The sequence below is a fragment of the Scyliorhinus canicula genome, chromosome 9 (genome assembly GCF_902713615.1).
Source record: "Scyliorhinus canicula chromosome 9, sScyCan1.1, whole genome shotgun sequence".
Lineage (NCBI taxonomy): Eukaryota > Metazoa > Chordata > Chondrichthyes > Carcharhiniformes > Scyliorhinidae > Scyliorhinus > Scyliorhinus canicula.
The window spans coordinates 187,343,472-187,359,959 of NC_052154.1; the positions used below are offsets into that span (position 1 = coordinate 187,343,472).

Here is a 16,488-nt window from a genome sequence, read left to right on the forward strand (position 1 = left end):
TGTCATATGAGTTTGCTCTTGGACCGATTGTAAGACTGATGCAGTTAGTTAGGGAGACAAGTTCATGCAGAAATGAATAGAGTGCACAGGAACAATTAATTGCCAAAAGTTGAAAAATTATTAAAATGTCTGGTACTATGGTTTTCAAGACAGGAAATCTGCTGGTAATATTTAAATTGTGGCTGGTTTTCATACCACCCTCTTGATGTACTGTGGGCGTCAACCAACTCTAATCATTCACTGGGGTATATCCTGGAATAATCATTGAGCGAACGGCCCATAGTCACATCACTCAAGTTAAGCACGAGTTTTAACTGCTCCCTCAGATCAGTTTAATGAACGCTTCCTAAGTAAGAAACATCAGAGTTGGCAAATGTATTCAATGTTGCTGCTGTTCATTCTGTAAAATGTGTTCCCAAAACTGTGATACAATCCTTCAAGGGAAATTACTAGCATAAAAAGCAAGCAAACTGAATAAGTTGAATACCATAAGATCATAGGATATAGGAGCTGAGTACGCCATTTTGCCGATCGAGCCTGGCCCACCATTTTGAATCATCATGGCAGACCTGATTGCCATGGTGATTCTGCCATTGACTCCATTTTCTGCCTGTCCTGCATAAACCTGGATTCCCTTGCCCGTCAAAATCCAGATATTCGGGCAGCACGGTGGCGCAGTGGGTTAGCACTGCTGCCTCACGGCGCCGAGGTCCCAGGTTCGATCCTGGCTCTGGGTCACTGTCCGTGTGGAGTTTGCACGGTCTCCCCGTGTTTGCCCCCACAACCCAAAGATGGGCAGGCTAGGTGGATTGACCACGCTAAATTGCCCCTTAATTGGAAAAACTGAATTGGGTACACTAAATAAAATTTTAAAAATCCAGATATTCAAAGACTCAGCCTCCACTGTTCGGCTGGGAAAGAGAATTCCAAACACGAATGGCCCTCTGAAAAAATAAACTTCTTCTTACCTCCATGTTAAATGGGAGACCCCTTTATGTCTGTTGACACATGCCTGAGAGCTATCCTTATAGGATTTGTGCGACATAATCGATTCTACGAGGCTATCAATCATAGAATCATAGAATTTGCAGTGCAGAAGGAGGCCATTTGGCCCATTGAATCTGCACTGACCCTTGGAAAAAGCACCCTACCTAAGCCCACACTTCCACCCTATCGCTGTAATTCAGTAACTCCACCCAATTCTTTTGGACACTAAGGGCAATTTAGCATGGCCAATCCACTTAACCTGCACATCTTTGGACTGTGGGAGGAAGCCGGAGCACCCGGAGGAAACCCATGCAGACACAGGGAGAACGTGCAGACTCCGCACGGGCAGTGACCCAAGTCGGGAATCAAACCTGGGACCCTGGAGCTGTGAAGCTACTGTGCTAACCACTGTACTAGCGTGCTGCTAATGTCACAGTGGTTGTGGTGGTAGCGGGGTGGGGGGGCGCGGAGGCTGCAGTTCAGTTTGATTGACAGTTACAAAAATGTTGATAAAAGGCTATGACTACAAATTGTGTTTTACAAGTTATTAAATACTTGCAAGAAATGTTTGTTTTCATAAGGGATTAACTCGGTGACATAGACATAGAACAGTACAGCACAGAACAGGCCCTTCGGCCCTCAATGTTGTGCCGAGCAATGATCACCCTACTTAAACCCACGTTACCCGTAACTCAACAATCCCCCCATTAACTTTACACTACGGGCAATTTAGCATGGCCAATCCACCTAACCCGCACATCTTTGGACTGTGGGAGGAAACCGGAGCACCCGGAGGAAACCCACGCACAAACGGGGAGGACGTGCAGACTCCACACAGACAGTGACAGTGAAGGGATTTAAATCTAATGAATGAGGTTTTAGCAATGAGAGTGTTCTTTATTTAATAGTGAAGTCATCAAATGTACTTCGATATTATTTTATTTCACCTCAACATTTCACTTCGGCTCTGACACATGCAGATGGTGATTGCTGTGTGAGTTTACATGGAAGGTGTTAGGACAAAAGGGTGATGGGTGGGAGGGTGCATGGGTTTACATGAGTTGGCACTAAGTTGATTACATCATGGGGATGTGTGGAGGGGCATAGGTTAGCATGGAAAGTATGAGGGACCTTGGGGGTGGGTGGATGCATGAGATGGCCTGAACTGACATGCATGGGGCATCGTGAGTGTGCTGGGATGAGGGCCAGAAAGATTTTCTCTGTTTTACTCTTTTTCTTACAAGTTTCAATGCGCAAGTCTTAACACAGCCTGCTTTCACACCCAGCAGATCCTACCTCCGAATGCTTCCCGGAGCTGATCGGCCTGACTCCCGTTAACAGCCGCCACCCTGGAATTAAAATCAGAACAACCAAGGAACTTTGTCCGAGTCTGGTTTGCTGAGTTGGCACTTTTCCCAACACTGGGATCCTGACTCGGGAATGTAAATTTGTCCCTTTATATCCTCCTCACAACTTGCTATCCTGCCTACTTGTGTATCATCAGAAGATCTGGCTATAGTACACTCAGTCTTTTCATCCGAGCAATTAATAGATGGTAAATATTTGAGCACCCAACACTGCTGCACTCCACTAGTTACCGTTTGCCAATCTGAAAATGACCTCTTATTTTGACCTTCTGTATCCTGTTGGTTAGCCAACCCTCTATGCATGCTAATATCTCACCCTCAACACCAGCAGCAGCAACCATGTGGCACCATATCGAATGACTTTTTGAAATCCAATTATACTACATTTACTGGTTCCCCTTATCCACCCTGCTTGTTACAACCTGAAAGAATGCTATTAAGTTTGATTAGTTTGGGTTTCCAGCCAGCTGAGACAGAATTTGACATTGGGGTCTTGTCTGACCAATTTGCAAATATGATCACAAATATTACAATCTCATGCAATTGGAAGCTATCATTGTAAATCCGTTATCTGGTGGCAAAAGAGTTCCAGCTGATTTGTCTCAGCCAGCGTTTCCCAAACTGGGGTCTCCCGAACTCTGGAGTTCTTCAGGAGTCATCTGAGGGTTTCATTGTAGTTACGGCCATTTTAAGTTTGAAAAATAGTTGTCCTTCCAGCTTGTCTAATCAAAGGCGCTTTTCGCATTATGTTGGTTACCGATAGGTGCACCAGTCAGCCTATCAACAGGCAAGACACTGAGAAGCTGGCCTCTGATTGGATGAGCTGGAGATAGCGGCGAAGTCAGCATTGAAAGTCCCTCAGGCAAGGCTGAAAATGGAGACAACCAGACAACGGAGCGGGTGTGGGAGAGGCGGAGGAGGTGGTGGGGGGGGGGGGGGGGTGGAGGGGCCTCAGAGCAATGGAGAGACAGATGACAATGTGAGTGCGTGAGAAAAAGTGTTTGTATGTGTGAAAGAGAGAGAGAGGTGGGAGTGTGATTGTGTGCAAGAGAGGGAGAAGTGAGAACATTTTGTGTGTGTGTGTGAAAGAGGAGAGGTGAGAATTTTGGTGTGCGAAGAGAGAGGTGAGTGTGTGTGTGAGAGAGAGAGACAGAGGTGAGAATGAGTGTAATGTGACCATCAATTCACTCGAGACAAGAGAAGTAAACTGTGGCTTTAATCAACTTAGAACAGTGCCTGCCTGCGACTGATCCAATACTGAGAACTGTCTACAGGTCGACTGCTCTTTATGCCTCCCTTCAAGGGGAGGAGCCATGGGTGGAGCCCATACATGCCCCAACATGTTCCCCTATGGATAATGCCATACAATGGCCCATTGGAGAAGCCCACAAGGGCAACAGCATAACACAGATACAAATACAAGTGCAACAGCACAGATACAAATACACTGGTGGATTATTGGCATAATACATTCACCACAGAGTGAGTGAGAGGGAGAGGGAAGTGAGAGTGTGTGAGGGTTGAGAGGGTGAATGTGTGTGTGAGAGAGGTGGGTGTGTGCGAGAGAGAGGTGACAGTGTTAGTTTGCGTAAGAGAGAGAGGTGAATGTGTTTAAGAGAGGTGAGCTTGTGTGTGAGAGAGGTGAGTGGGTGTGCGTGAGAGAGGCGAGTATGTGTGCATGAGAGATAGAGAGAGGTGTGTGTGTGTGCGTGAGAGATAGAGAGAGGTGTGTGTGTGTGCGTGAGAGATAGAGAGAGGCATGTGTGTGTGTGCGTGAGAGACAAAGAGGTGAGTATCTGTGTGTGAGAGACAGAGAGAGGTGAGTGTATGTGTGTGAGAGACAGAGTGGTGAGTGTGTGTGTGTGTGTGACAGAGAGAGGTGAGTGTATGTGCTTGAGAGACAGAGAGAGGTGTGTGTGTGTGCGTGAAAGACAGAGAAAGGCATGTGTGTGTGTGCGTGAGAGACAGAGAGAGGCATGTGTGTGTGTGCATGAGAGACAAAGAGGTGAGTGTCTGTGCGTGAGAGACAGAGAGAGGCATGTGTGTGTGCGTGAGAGACAGAGAGAGGTGTGTGTGTGTGCGTGAGAGACAGAGAGAGGTGAGTGTATGTGTGTGAGAGACAGAGTGGTGAGTGTGTGTGTGTGTGTGACAGAGAGAGGTGAGTGTATGTGCGTGAGAGACAGAGTGGTGAGTGTGTGTGTGTGTGTGACAGAGAGAGGTGAGTGTATGTGCGTGAGAGACAGAATGGTGAGTGTGTGTGTGTGAGAGACAGAGTGAGGTGTGTGTGTGCATGACAGACAGAGAGAGGCATGTGTGTGCGTGAGAGACAGAGAGAGGTGTGTGTGTGTGTGCGTGAGAGACAGAGAGAGGTGAGTGTATGTGTGTGAGAGACAGAGTGGTGAGTGTGTGTTTGTGTGTGTGACAGAGAGAGGTGAGTGTATGTGTGTGAGAGACAGAGTGGTGAGTGTGTGTGTGTGTATGTGACAGAGGGAGGTGAGGTGTGTGTGTCGGAGACAGAGAGAGGTAAGTGTGTGTGTGTGAGACAGGGAGAGGTGAGTGTGTGTGTGCGTGAGAGACAGAGAGAGGTAAGTGTGTGTGTGAGAGATAGAGAGAGGTGTGTGTGTGCGTGAGAGACAGAGAGGTAAGTGTGTGTGTGTGAGACAGAGAGGTGAGTGTGTTTGTGCGTGAGAGACAGAGAGAGGTGTGTGTGCGTGAGAGACAGAGAGAGGTGTGTGTGCGTGAGAGACAGAGAGAGGTGTGTGTGCGTGAGAGACAGAGAGAGGTGTGTGTGCGTGAGAGACAGAGAGAGGTGAGTGTGCGTGAGAGACAGAGAGAGGTGTGTGTGCGTGAGAGACAGAGAGAGGTGTGTGTGCGTGAGAGACAGAGAGAGGTGTGTGTGCATGAGAGACAGAGAGAGGTGTGTGCGTGCGTGAGAGATAGAGAGAGGTGTGTGTGTGCATGAGAGATAGAGAGAGGTGTATGTGTGTGTGCGTGAGAGAGAGGCGATTGTGTGTGCCTGAGAGAGAGGTGAAAGTGTGTGCGCGTGTGTGAGCGGGAGAGGAGTGTGTGCATGAGTGTTTGTGTGTGTGAGAGAGAGGGTGCACATATGTGTGTGACTGATATAAGAATCCAGCTCTCCAGTAACACTCCCAATACTGAAGAAATCAGTGAGCAAAAGCAGCATCACTCCTCCCGTTAAAAATGACAAAAAAGGTAAGACTTAAGTATTTGTTGAATAAGAGAACTTTTTATTTGTAATAAATGTATACATGCAAGAAATAGAAAATACTTTTATAAATCTGTTTTTGTATATTTTCATCTATGGGTAAAAACAAACCATTTTTTGTGGCTGAACTCTTCAACACAATAAGTATGTTTCTCAGGGCTTCCCTCAGTACTCTGGGGAGCTCTAAAGGTTCTGTGACTGGAAAGCTTTGGATAACCCTGGACTAACCATTTCTTATATTTCTCATGAGTGAGAATTGTTTTTCATCCATCAAAGGTTTCGTGTTGGACCTTAGATATGAAGTTCCGGACAAATTTCCGTCACTGGCTAACCCTGAAGTATGTTTGGGAAATACTGAATTAGGAAATGCATTTGAATGATGTGGAGAGCTGTAAAAATCACAATAGAAATAATTTGTTGACTATTGTTCTGCATCTAGAACACTTACCTTTCAATTGCTTTGGTGTTTTATAAGTTTATAAAGGGACAAGCTGTGTAAATAGATGGGCAGTCTGATTTTTTTGCAATCCTCACTGAATGGAAACACGTTACATTTCAATCTGGAACATGGAAAATATCCAACTCCAAATAAAAAACTGTGTCTGACGTAATGAAAGCAGAATTGGCTGCAAAAGAAATTTGAAGGTTATTTTTACAAAGGGGCTCCTTCGAAGTTTCCCTTTTTGTTGATCTACACTGGAGATCCCTTGCTCCAATTGTAACTAACAACATGAAATGCATTTTATTCAATTTAAAAATAAATCTACCAGCCTTGCTGATTAATTTAATTTCCGGTCAGGTCTCATGAATTAGGTGCTCTGTGTCATGGAAATATTTTGCACCTCCTCTCAATTAAGTGCTGTGGACTTTGCAAGAAACGAGTGCTTTAAAAGTGCAAGCTTTGCCTTCCCTCTCATTGCACGGAAAGCGAGCTGCAATGTTTGTAAGACTGGCGTATATTTTTGAAAGGCTGGTTCAAGCACCGATTGAGGTGGATTGAGGAAGATGCAGCAGAATAATCTGGAGGAAGGCTTTTACACTGGTCAAATTTCCAGAAGCTGTTGTTTCCAGTTGGAAAGCCTCACACGGACTGTTGGGAAGAATTTTAACCCCCTCTGTCAAACTGATGCTGGAAAATATGAACTTGTGCAAATCAGGTGAAGGTTTATCGCCAATCTTAATTTTTGAGAAGGGAGACATTTGAAAATTAAAGAAAAAATCACCAAGTGGGGGATCAATCTGTTTAAAAAGTCAGTTTTTTTTACCCATGACAAAACAGTCTTCTTGTATTTAGTATGGAATAAAGCAACAATGAACCGATTGCAAATAGCAGAAATTCACACTCTCGGTAAACCTGCAAACCCAAACTTGCTGCAGTCTCAACCTCCTTTAAATATGGGCACTGAGCTCCAAGATACTGCATTAAGACTTGCTGCTGGTATAAATACTTTGCTATTATCTAACACTGCTGGGAAATCTATTTAACACCTCAGCAGAGCCTGCGGAACGGGAACGGCGTGTTCCACACTGGGGCCGGGATTTTCCCGCTCCATCAATCGACTTTCAGCGGGACTGGGTGACCCCGGCGGTGGGCGGAACTGGAAAATCCCACCCTGACTGAAAATCTCTGCAATAAATAGAGAACATGGTACAAAAGAGTTCAACCAAACAAAAAGCTATTGAACAATAACTTTAGATTGGAAGAGCAAAGTTTATATCTTTTTTTTTGGTTAACTGCCCGCTGCAACACATGCACTGATGGAACAGGGTTGGATCAATAACAGACCATGGCCGGAATTCACCAGCCCTTGCGATTCTCTGTTCCCGCTGGCAGCGCGCCCCACTTGCACGTTTCCTGGCGGCATGGAGTAGCTTCAATATGAAATTCCATTGCAAGCAAAGGGAAGGAAGAATCCCATCGGCAGCGATCGGCATGGTGGGGGAACTGAAGAATCCTGCCGAGTTTTGCTCTTTCACAAATTCCCGAAAAGAGCAAACGTGCCGATGCTTATTTTACGGTGAAATATTGTTTACCACAAAAAACGTTCCATAGGTGTCATCACATCAAGAACAGGCTGAGATGATGGAGTGATGAATGACAGTCAGCTCTAACGGAATGGGGAAAACAGCTATTTCCCCTTCACAAATTAGCAAAGGTGACACCACTGTTTTAAAAAGGAGGTAGGCAGAAAGCGGGTAATTATAGGCCAGTTAGCTTAACTTTGGTGGTAGGGAAGATGCTGGAATCTATCATCAAGGAAGAAATAGTGAGGCATCTGGATGGAAATTGTCCCATTGGGCAGATGCAGCATGTGTTCATAAAGGGCAGGTCGTGCCTAACTAATTTAGTGGAATTTTTTGAGGACATTACCAGTGCAGTAGATAACAGGGAGCCAATGGATGTAGTATATCTGGATTTCCAGAAAGCTTTTGACAAGGTGCCACACAAAAGGTTGCTGCATAAGATAAAGATGCATGGCATTAAGGGTAAGGTAGTAACATGGACAGAGGATTGGTTAATTAATAGAAAGCAAAGAGTGGGGATTAATGGGTGTTTCTCTGGTTGGCAATCAGTAGCTAGTGGTGTCCCTCAGGGATCAGTGTTGGGCCCACAATTGTTCACAATTTACATAGATGATTTGGAGTTGGGGACCAAGGGCAATGTGTCCAAGTTTGCAGATGACACTAAGATGAGTGGTAAAGCAAAAAGTGCAGAGGATACTGGAAGTCTGCAGAGGGATTTGGATAGGTTAAGTGAATGGGATAGAGTCTGGCAAATGGAATACAATGTTGACAAATGTGAGGTCATCCATTTTGGTAGGAATAACAGCAAAAAGGATTATTATTCAAATGATAAAATATTAAAAATTGCTACTGTGCAGAGAGACCTGTGTGTGCTCATGCATGAGTCGTAAAAAGTTGGTTTACAGGTGCAACAGTTGATTGAGAAGGCAAATGGAGTTTTGTCCTTCATTGCTAGAGGGGATGGAGTTTAAGACTGGGGAGGTTATGATGCAATTGTATAAGGTGTTGGTGAGGCCACACCGGAGTATTGTGTTCAGTTTTGGTCTCCTTACCTGAGAAAGGACGTACTTGAGCTGGAGGGTGTGCAGAGGAGAATCACTAGGTTAATCCCAGAGTTGAAGGGGTTGGATTACGAGGAGAGGATGAGTAGACTGGGCCAGTACTCATTGGAATTTAGAAGGATGCGGGGGATCTTATAGAAACATATAAAATTATGAAGGGAATAGATGCGGGCAGGTTGTTTCCACTGGCGGGTGAAAGCAGAACTAGGGGGCATAGTCTCAAAATAAGGGGAAGTAGATTTAAGACTGAGTTTAGAAGGAACTTCTTCACCTAAAGGGTTGTGAATCTATGGAATTCCTTGCCCAGTGAAGCAGTTGCGGCTCCTTCATTAAACGTTTTTAAGATAAAGATAGATAGTTTTTTGAAGAATAAAGGGATTTAGGGTTATGGTGTTCGGGCCGGAAAGTGGAGCTGAGTCCACAAAAGGTCAGCGATGATCTCACTGAATGGCGGAGCAGGCTCGAGGGGCCAGATGGCCTATTCCTGCTCCTAGTTCTTATGTTCAGTTATACTGGGCAGACCAACCCGAGCCTGTCAAATACGTAGCTCAAAGATTCTGGTCCAAATAAAACCCTCCAATGCTGTATATGTTGCTTCTTTTGATTGGCAGCTCTCCAGACACTTTCATTTGAAAAACAAACTCTTAACTGTTGAGCTGGAATGGAACTTTTGGAAAGGCTTAAAAAGGAGATTTATCAGTAACAGCTGAACTAATTTATAACAGTGACCGTGTGCAGGGTATTATTTTCCAATACACACCCAAAACCCACATAGCACAGTTTAACCTGTCACCGGTAATTGTGAAAATGATTCAGTCCTGAATCTACTGAAGGAAAATTATGGGCTTTCAGCACCAACAGTTTCCTGATAAGGCATCCACTGTGCGTCCAACGAGGACTCCGAGCAGTGTGGCAATCGGTTTGACCTCCATGTTGAACCCGTCTGCTGCTCGTGAGGTATGCAACTGTGGTGCCAAGTGCCTCTGTAAGTCAATATTAAGGTCACCGAACTGTGACGCAAACCTGGAAGCGAATTGGATCTTGTTCTCCACAGGGTTGCCCTGCCTTCGCTGGAACTGAGGCAGTTCTACAGTATACATTGCATCACCTTCTTCCTAGGCTGCCCCCGGAGTCGGGGATGGCTTACTGCATTGTACTGCGCCAGACAGCAACTTCCCCCAAATTGTGCCCAGGCTGTGATCTTACAGCAATCAAACACAATCTTTATGGAATGCTATTAGCAAATACTACACAGCACCTACCAACCTGCCCATCGCTTTGTTCTTCCAGTCAGTGAAATAACATTTTTTCCTGAAAGAATAGGAAAGAAAGGTACTCAGGACCAGGAATCTTCGGAAATCCTACATCCATCACCATCCTTTCAAGTGTCAATAATAAGATAGCAGAAGTTATGGAAATAATATGATTAAATCATGCACGCATTTGATGCCAGACTATAAACACAGGCACAATTGGCAGAACATTATTCATTCGTACTGCGTAATAATGCAGGGCGTTATTGTGAAACATGCTCAGAAATTTAGCTATTGACTTGATGTTGCATTTTTCCTTAGGTAATTCTGAGAAACTGTCAAAGACATGGGGCGCAATTCTCCCCCCCCCCCCCCCCCCCACGCCGGGTGGGAGAATCGCAGGGGTGCCGGGTGAGTCCCGCCATGCTGCCCCGGCACCTGCACGCGATTCTCCCACCCCCTCCAAACCGGTGCGACGAGATTTATGGCTGGCCACTCGAAGAATCGGCACTCCACTCGCCGTTTGTAACGGGCGAGCGGCAATTCTCCGGCCCGGATGGGTCGAGCGGCCTGCCCAATACGATGTGTTCCCGCCGGCACCGACCACACCTGGGCGCTGCCAGCGTGAAAACGCTGCGGAAGCGGACTGTGGGGGGGGGGGGGGAGGAGGGATCCAGCACCGGGGGGGGGCGCACAAAAGGGATCTGACCCGCAATCGGTGCCCACCAATCGGCGGGCCGGCCTCTCTGAAGGACGCACTCCTTTCCTCCGCCGCCCCGCAAGATCACTCCGCGGGGAGGACGGCAACCGCGCATGCGCGAGTTGGCACCGGCCAACCTGCGCATGCGGGGGTGACGTCATTTATGCGGCGCTGGCTGCGTTATGTGCACAGCGCCAAGGCCCGTAAATGACGCAGCGCTGCTCCTAGCCCCCCGGGGGGGTGGGAGAATAGGGGGTGAGGAGCGGCCTCCGACGCCGGAGTGAAACACTCTGGGCGCGATTCTCCCAGACAGGGAGAAATCGTAAGGCTGGCGTCAAAAACGGGCGGGTTTGACGCCAGCCTCCCCCTCCCCGACCGGGAACCGATTCTGGTCCCCGGTCGGGGCTAGTATGCCGCGGCCGTGAACTCCGGCATTTCGAATTTCGTTAAGCCCGCTTGCCAGAGTTTGCGACGGCTGTAGCGTCGCATGACGTCAGCCGCGCATGCGTGGATTGGAAGACTCCAACCCACGCATGCGCGGATGACGTCATCGCGCATTTGCGCGAAACCCGCGCATGCGCGGGCCGGGATGCCCCTCAGCTGTATCAATTCGCGAGGCGGCGGAAGGACAAAGGGTGCGCGGGAATCGGACCCGCTGCCCGCGATCGGTGGGCACCGATCGCGGGCCCATGGCACCCTTGGCACGGCCGTGGTACTGCCGTGCCAATCGGTGCCATGGTTGCCAAGATCGGGACTTTACGGCTGTTTTTACGAACGGCCAGACCAGGTGTGTTTGCCGTTCGTAAAAACGGCCGTAAAGGGCTTGGAATTCGGCCCATCGGCCAGCTGAGAATCGCTGCTCGCCGTAAAAAAATGGTGGCAGCGATTCGTGTCGGGAGTCGGGCGTGGGGGGGGGGGGGCGAGAATAGCGGGAGGGCGTCGGACTAGCGTGGCCGTAAAAATTTACGACCCCCGCTATTCTCCTCACCGTCGTGAGTGCGGAGAATTGCGCCCTCTGGTGTCGGCACTTAGTCTCCCGTTGGGAGAATCCCGCCCATGGAGAGATATATTGTACATTTCACAGTTAAGGGAGTTAGCAATAACTGTACGTCTGTCAAGAAACGCGTTATTTATTGGAGCAAAGGAAACAATTTTCATTCTGTTGGCTGTGTTTTCAAAACCTTCCATTAAGCAAATTAAATTGAATACCGCCCACAGGCCCTACCGAGGCCCTTTCCCTAACTTGCTTCTTAAGTGCTTTCCAAACCGCAATTCAGCGGTTACGGATTCAACAGAGGTCGAAACAAACAGCGGCACGTGTACAATACCTAAAAGGCATCCGGATATTCATTCTTTCTGCGTATTTACATATCGTTTCCCAAGGTGCGTGGAGTTTCACAAACATTATGTCGCTGTTTGTGAGGGATCGCTGGGAGGAAAAACGAAGAAGTCGGAGTTACATAGCGATCAAAAAACAATTTCTAGGTCAACGTCTACATGACTTTAAGACACGTCTATCACCACATTCTATGATTTAAGGAACAGTGGCATTTTCACAAATGATACATCATATTTGATCAAATTCCAGCTTTATCTGTAGGGTATCAACATTTGCGATACTATTTCACAACTGAAATCCCAATAAATGTTTGACTCACGTCGAATCTTCCCAAGCCTGCGAGCGGAATGACCAATCGGTCATATAAGCAACGATATGAATCTCTATTACTTTGGAACAGATCATACAAATGATCGAAGCAACAAAACTAAGAGACGGAATTCTTTTAAATAATATTTACAAACCAACAAGGGTTTAAAATTTCCTGTAACCATTTCAGAGCGGTTAAATCAGTAATCATGGGCTCGGATAAGCCAGCCCATTATATAGAATAACCTTTGTTCTCTTGTAATTCACTGGTCAAAAGGATTATAAGTAGGAGTATTTCATAAACAGTAGGTGCTCCTCCAGTGGCAGAATGGTAATGTCTCGGGATTAATAATCCAGATACCTAAGGCTTAATGCTCTCGAGGCACTTGTTCAAAGAGTGGCACGGTGGCACATGGTTAGCACTGCTGCCTCAAAGCGACAGGCACCCCGGTTCGATTCCGACCTCGGGTGACTGTCTGTGTGGAGTTTGCACATTCTCTCCATGTCTGGACGGGTTTCCTCCGGGTGCTCCGGTTTCCTCCCGCAGTCCAAAGATGTGCAGGTTAGGTGGATTGGCCACGCTAAATTGCCCCCTCGGTGGGGTTACAGGGATAAAAAATAGATTATCTTTATTGTCACAAATAGGCTTACAATGCAATGAAGTTACTGTGAAAATCCCCTCGTCGCCACATTCCGATGCCTGTTCGGGTACACAGAGGGGAAATTCAGAATGTCCAAATTAACTAACAGCACGCGGACGACTCCGGAATTGCGAATCGCGATTGGGCGGTAAATTCGGTCCCAACCCTGAAATCGTGGCAGACACCGATTCACTCCAAATTGCAATTTTCCATCGCCTGACAGCGGCATCAATGCGTTCCTGAACGCACGGACAGTAAACACCGTTTGTATATCATTAGCAGGCCTGACCCGGTATTCACCGGGGCCTCCGCAATGCTCCGCCTCCGTCAGGCTGAATTCCCGACGGCGAGTTTCGCTTGTGCTTTTAAAAATTGTGAAACAGGCGCCGTGGCTACTGAGGGAGAGAGAGGGGGTATGGAAAGTGTCCAACATCGCCATAGTTTGCTGACAGTTGTGCCGCGGGGGGGGGGGGGGGGGGGGGGGGGGGGGGCTTCTGCCGGGGCCGTGGGGGAGTAGCGGGTGGTGGTCAGGAGGTGGGCTGTGGGGTCGGGGTGGACAGGCACGGGACAACATTGCCCTAGCCGGTAAGGCAGCCATGCAGCTGCTAGCCCCTCAATAGTCTGTGAATCGGTCCAGGTTCGGCGCCACGTTTACTGTCGTGAAAGTCCACGAACCCTGCCCTGGCATCAACACTTATTCTCCGCAATGGAGAATCCACCCCCTATAAACTAGACTCAAATGTTGCACTCAATTCATCTTGAATATCTTAACAGCCCAGAGATGTATTTAAACATATCTAAGGGATGTTTCTTCCATCAGCGACGATCTGTTCTAAGAACCTTGACTAACTTTTCACATTTTCGCAAAGCTATAAGGCTAATTGAGAGATTGGTCAGAGTAATTAAATCTGGCAGTGAAAATAGTCAACGCAGCTGAAATAATGATCATCACAAAGCAACCCATTGTGTCAACAACTATTTTCATATATTACAAGAGCTTCCTTCAGAAACAGTGCTGAGTTTCAGCTGCATCCCTGACTCATTTTCATTATTATTTACTGAGAAATGTATTTGGGTTCAGAGAACACAGAAAGTGATTTTTTAGAAGCTTTCTTCTACATTTATGAGGTAAAAACAAACTGTGAAGCACTTTCCCTGCGTATTTATTACTGTCAGAAACCTGCAAAGCTGTTCAGAGCAACATTTATTTGAAAAATAAGACAAAGGTTATGTTACACTGTTACTGCAATAACATAACCCAACTATTGGCGTTGAAGTTTCCTTTTGCCATCGTCTGGACTCAAAACTCAAGTTTCATCTAACTTTTAACGGACAGCCACAAAAGCTCCTGATTGTGCAAACATTGATCTTGTTCGAGAGAACCATCTCCAACAATAGGCTGTCTTCTCAAAGGGTTATTCAATCAATTAAATTAAATGCAGATGGTACACTAAATCCCTTAGTCTATTCAAACCCCTTAGTCTATTCAAACATTTTCATAACCTTTTGAAACATAGTACATAGAACAGTACAGCACAGAACAGGCCCTTCGGCCCTCGATGTTGTGCCGAGCAATGATAACCCTACTCAAACCCACGTATCCACCCTATACCCGTAACCCAACCCCCTTAACCTTACTTTTTTTTTTAGGACACTACGGGCAATTTAGCATGGCCAATCCACCTAACCCGCACATCTTTGGACTGTGGGAGGAAACCAGAGCACCCGGAGGAAACCCACGCACACACGGGGAGGACGTGCAGACTCCGCACAGACAGTGACCCAGCCGGGAATCGAACCTGGGACCCTGGAGCTGTGAAGCATTTATGCTAACCACCATGCTACCGTGCTGCCCCTTACTGGAAGAGTAAGGGAAGATTACTGGAAGATTAACAATGCCGTCAACAAAGAACACGCGGCTGGGGGGGAACGGAGAATCCCACCCACGATATGTTTCAGCAAAAGCCCTTGTTCCTGTTACCTTATGATTTCTTTAAGCGGGTGAGCATTGGGAAAGAGTTAATGTTCCCCAATGCTTAAGCTAGAATTGGAGCTTTAATTGTTTAACAGACCACACTTAATGTCTGATAGACTGCACGCGCACACACACACATATATATAATATAATATATATAAAGGGGATACAGGTGGCACTGTGGAGTTGAAGGAGGAGTGATTCGAGAACACAATAAAATTGGAGTTGAAGAAATCAAAGCTTGCTTTACATTTCTTATTACATAGATAGCATTGGAGTTGAACAGTGAGAGAATATGCTAATTTTCATTTTACCAAAACTAGTACCTTTCTCTTATTGTAAATTTTAAAAAAAATTTTAAGTACCCAATTCATTTTTTTTTTCAATTAAGGGGCATTTTAGCGTGGCCAGTCCACTTACCCTGAACATCTTTGGCTTCTGGGGGTGAGGCCATTGGGACACAGGGAGAATGTGCAAACTCCACACGGACAGAGACCCGGGGCAGGGATCGAACCGGGGTCCTCGGCGCCGTGAGTCAATAGACTGCTTCTCGACACAATACCACAAGTTCCTTGTATTTTTATTTTTTCCATCCTCTCCTTTTACCAATTTGTGCTTCACCCTAAATGGCCAACCTTCATGTGTGAATCCGGACTGGAAATGCTGTCAAGCCTTTTTTCCACAACTGTAACCACCACATCCATTCTTTTCCTCATCTACTGCCGACACACTTCCATCTACTGCCAAGAATACCTGAGCAGTGATCAGGAGGGAGGGTGTGGCGGTGGGGTGTAGTATTGTTGAAAGCATAACAATTTTCACCTCTTCAACCATGATGTGCTGAACTGGTGGTTAGGTACCCAATCCCCAGGATTAAAGATCTCAATGCCAAGCTGGCAGGGGGCCTTACCTACTCACTAGATTGATTCCCGAGACCAGGGTTTCTCATATGAAGAGAGAGTGAGCAGTTTAGGCCTATTTAGAAGATTGAGGGGAGATCAAATGGACGTATATAAGATGACAAAAGGTATGGATAAAGTTGCCGTGGAGCAGATGTTTCGTCTTGTGGGGCATTCAGAACAAAAGGTCACAGTCTTAGGATAAGAGGCAGCAAATTTAAAACAGATTTGAGGAAAAACACGTTCTCCCAAAGGGTTGTGAATCTGTGGAATTTGCTACCCCAGAGTGCGGTGGATGCTGGGACAGTGAGTAAATTTAAGGAGGAATTAGACAGATTTTAAATTTGTAATGGGCTGAAGTGTGACGGAGACAGGGCGGGACAGTGGGATTGAACCATGATAACATCAGCCACGATCTGAATGGCGGAGTGGGCAACATTGCCTGCTCCTGCTCCTAGTTCTTATGTTCTAAGAAAGAACTATTCTGTCTAATTCCACTTTCTAGTTCTTGGTCTGTAGCCATGTAGATATCAGCATGTCAAGCACAAATCTGGTGTTCTTGATTAATCAGGGGATCGGAATTATGGGGAGAATGGTGATGAGGAACATGTAGGCCAAGATCAAATGAAGCAGCAGACTCAATGAGCCAAATGACCTAATTCTGCTCCTATATCTTCTGATCTTATGACCTTATGACACCCTACGG

General features: G+C 46.6%; 1 protein-coding gene across 1 annotated transcript in view; it reads right to left on the minus strand.

Annotated features, from left to right (window-relative positions):
- Positions 1-16,488, minus strand: part of ano3 (anoctamin 3) — a 313,721-nt gene that overhangs the window by 232,259 nt on the left and 64,974 nt on the right. Inside the window, exons 6-7 of the mRNA XM_038808322.1 lie at positions 11,948-12,048; positions 9,933-9,977 (exon numbers count right to left, since the gene is read on the minus strand). Of these exons, the coding sequence (XP_038664250.1) occupies positions 9,933-9,977; positions 11,948-12,048 (146 nt within the window). The remainder of the gene's footprint in view (positions 1-9,932; positions 9,978-11,947; positions 12,049-16,488) is intronic.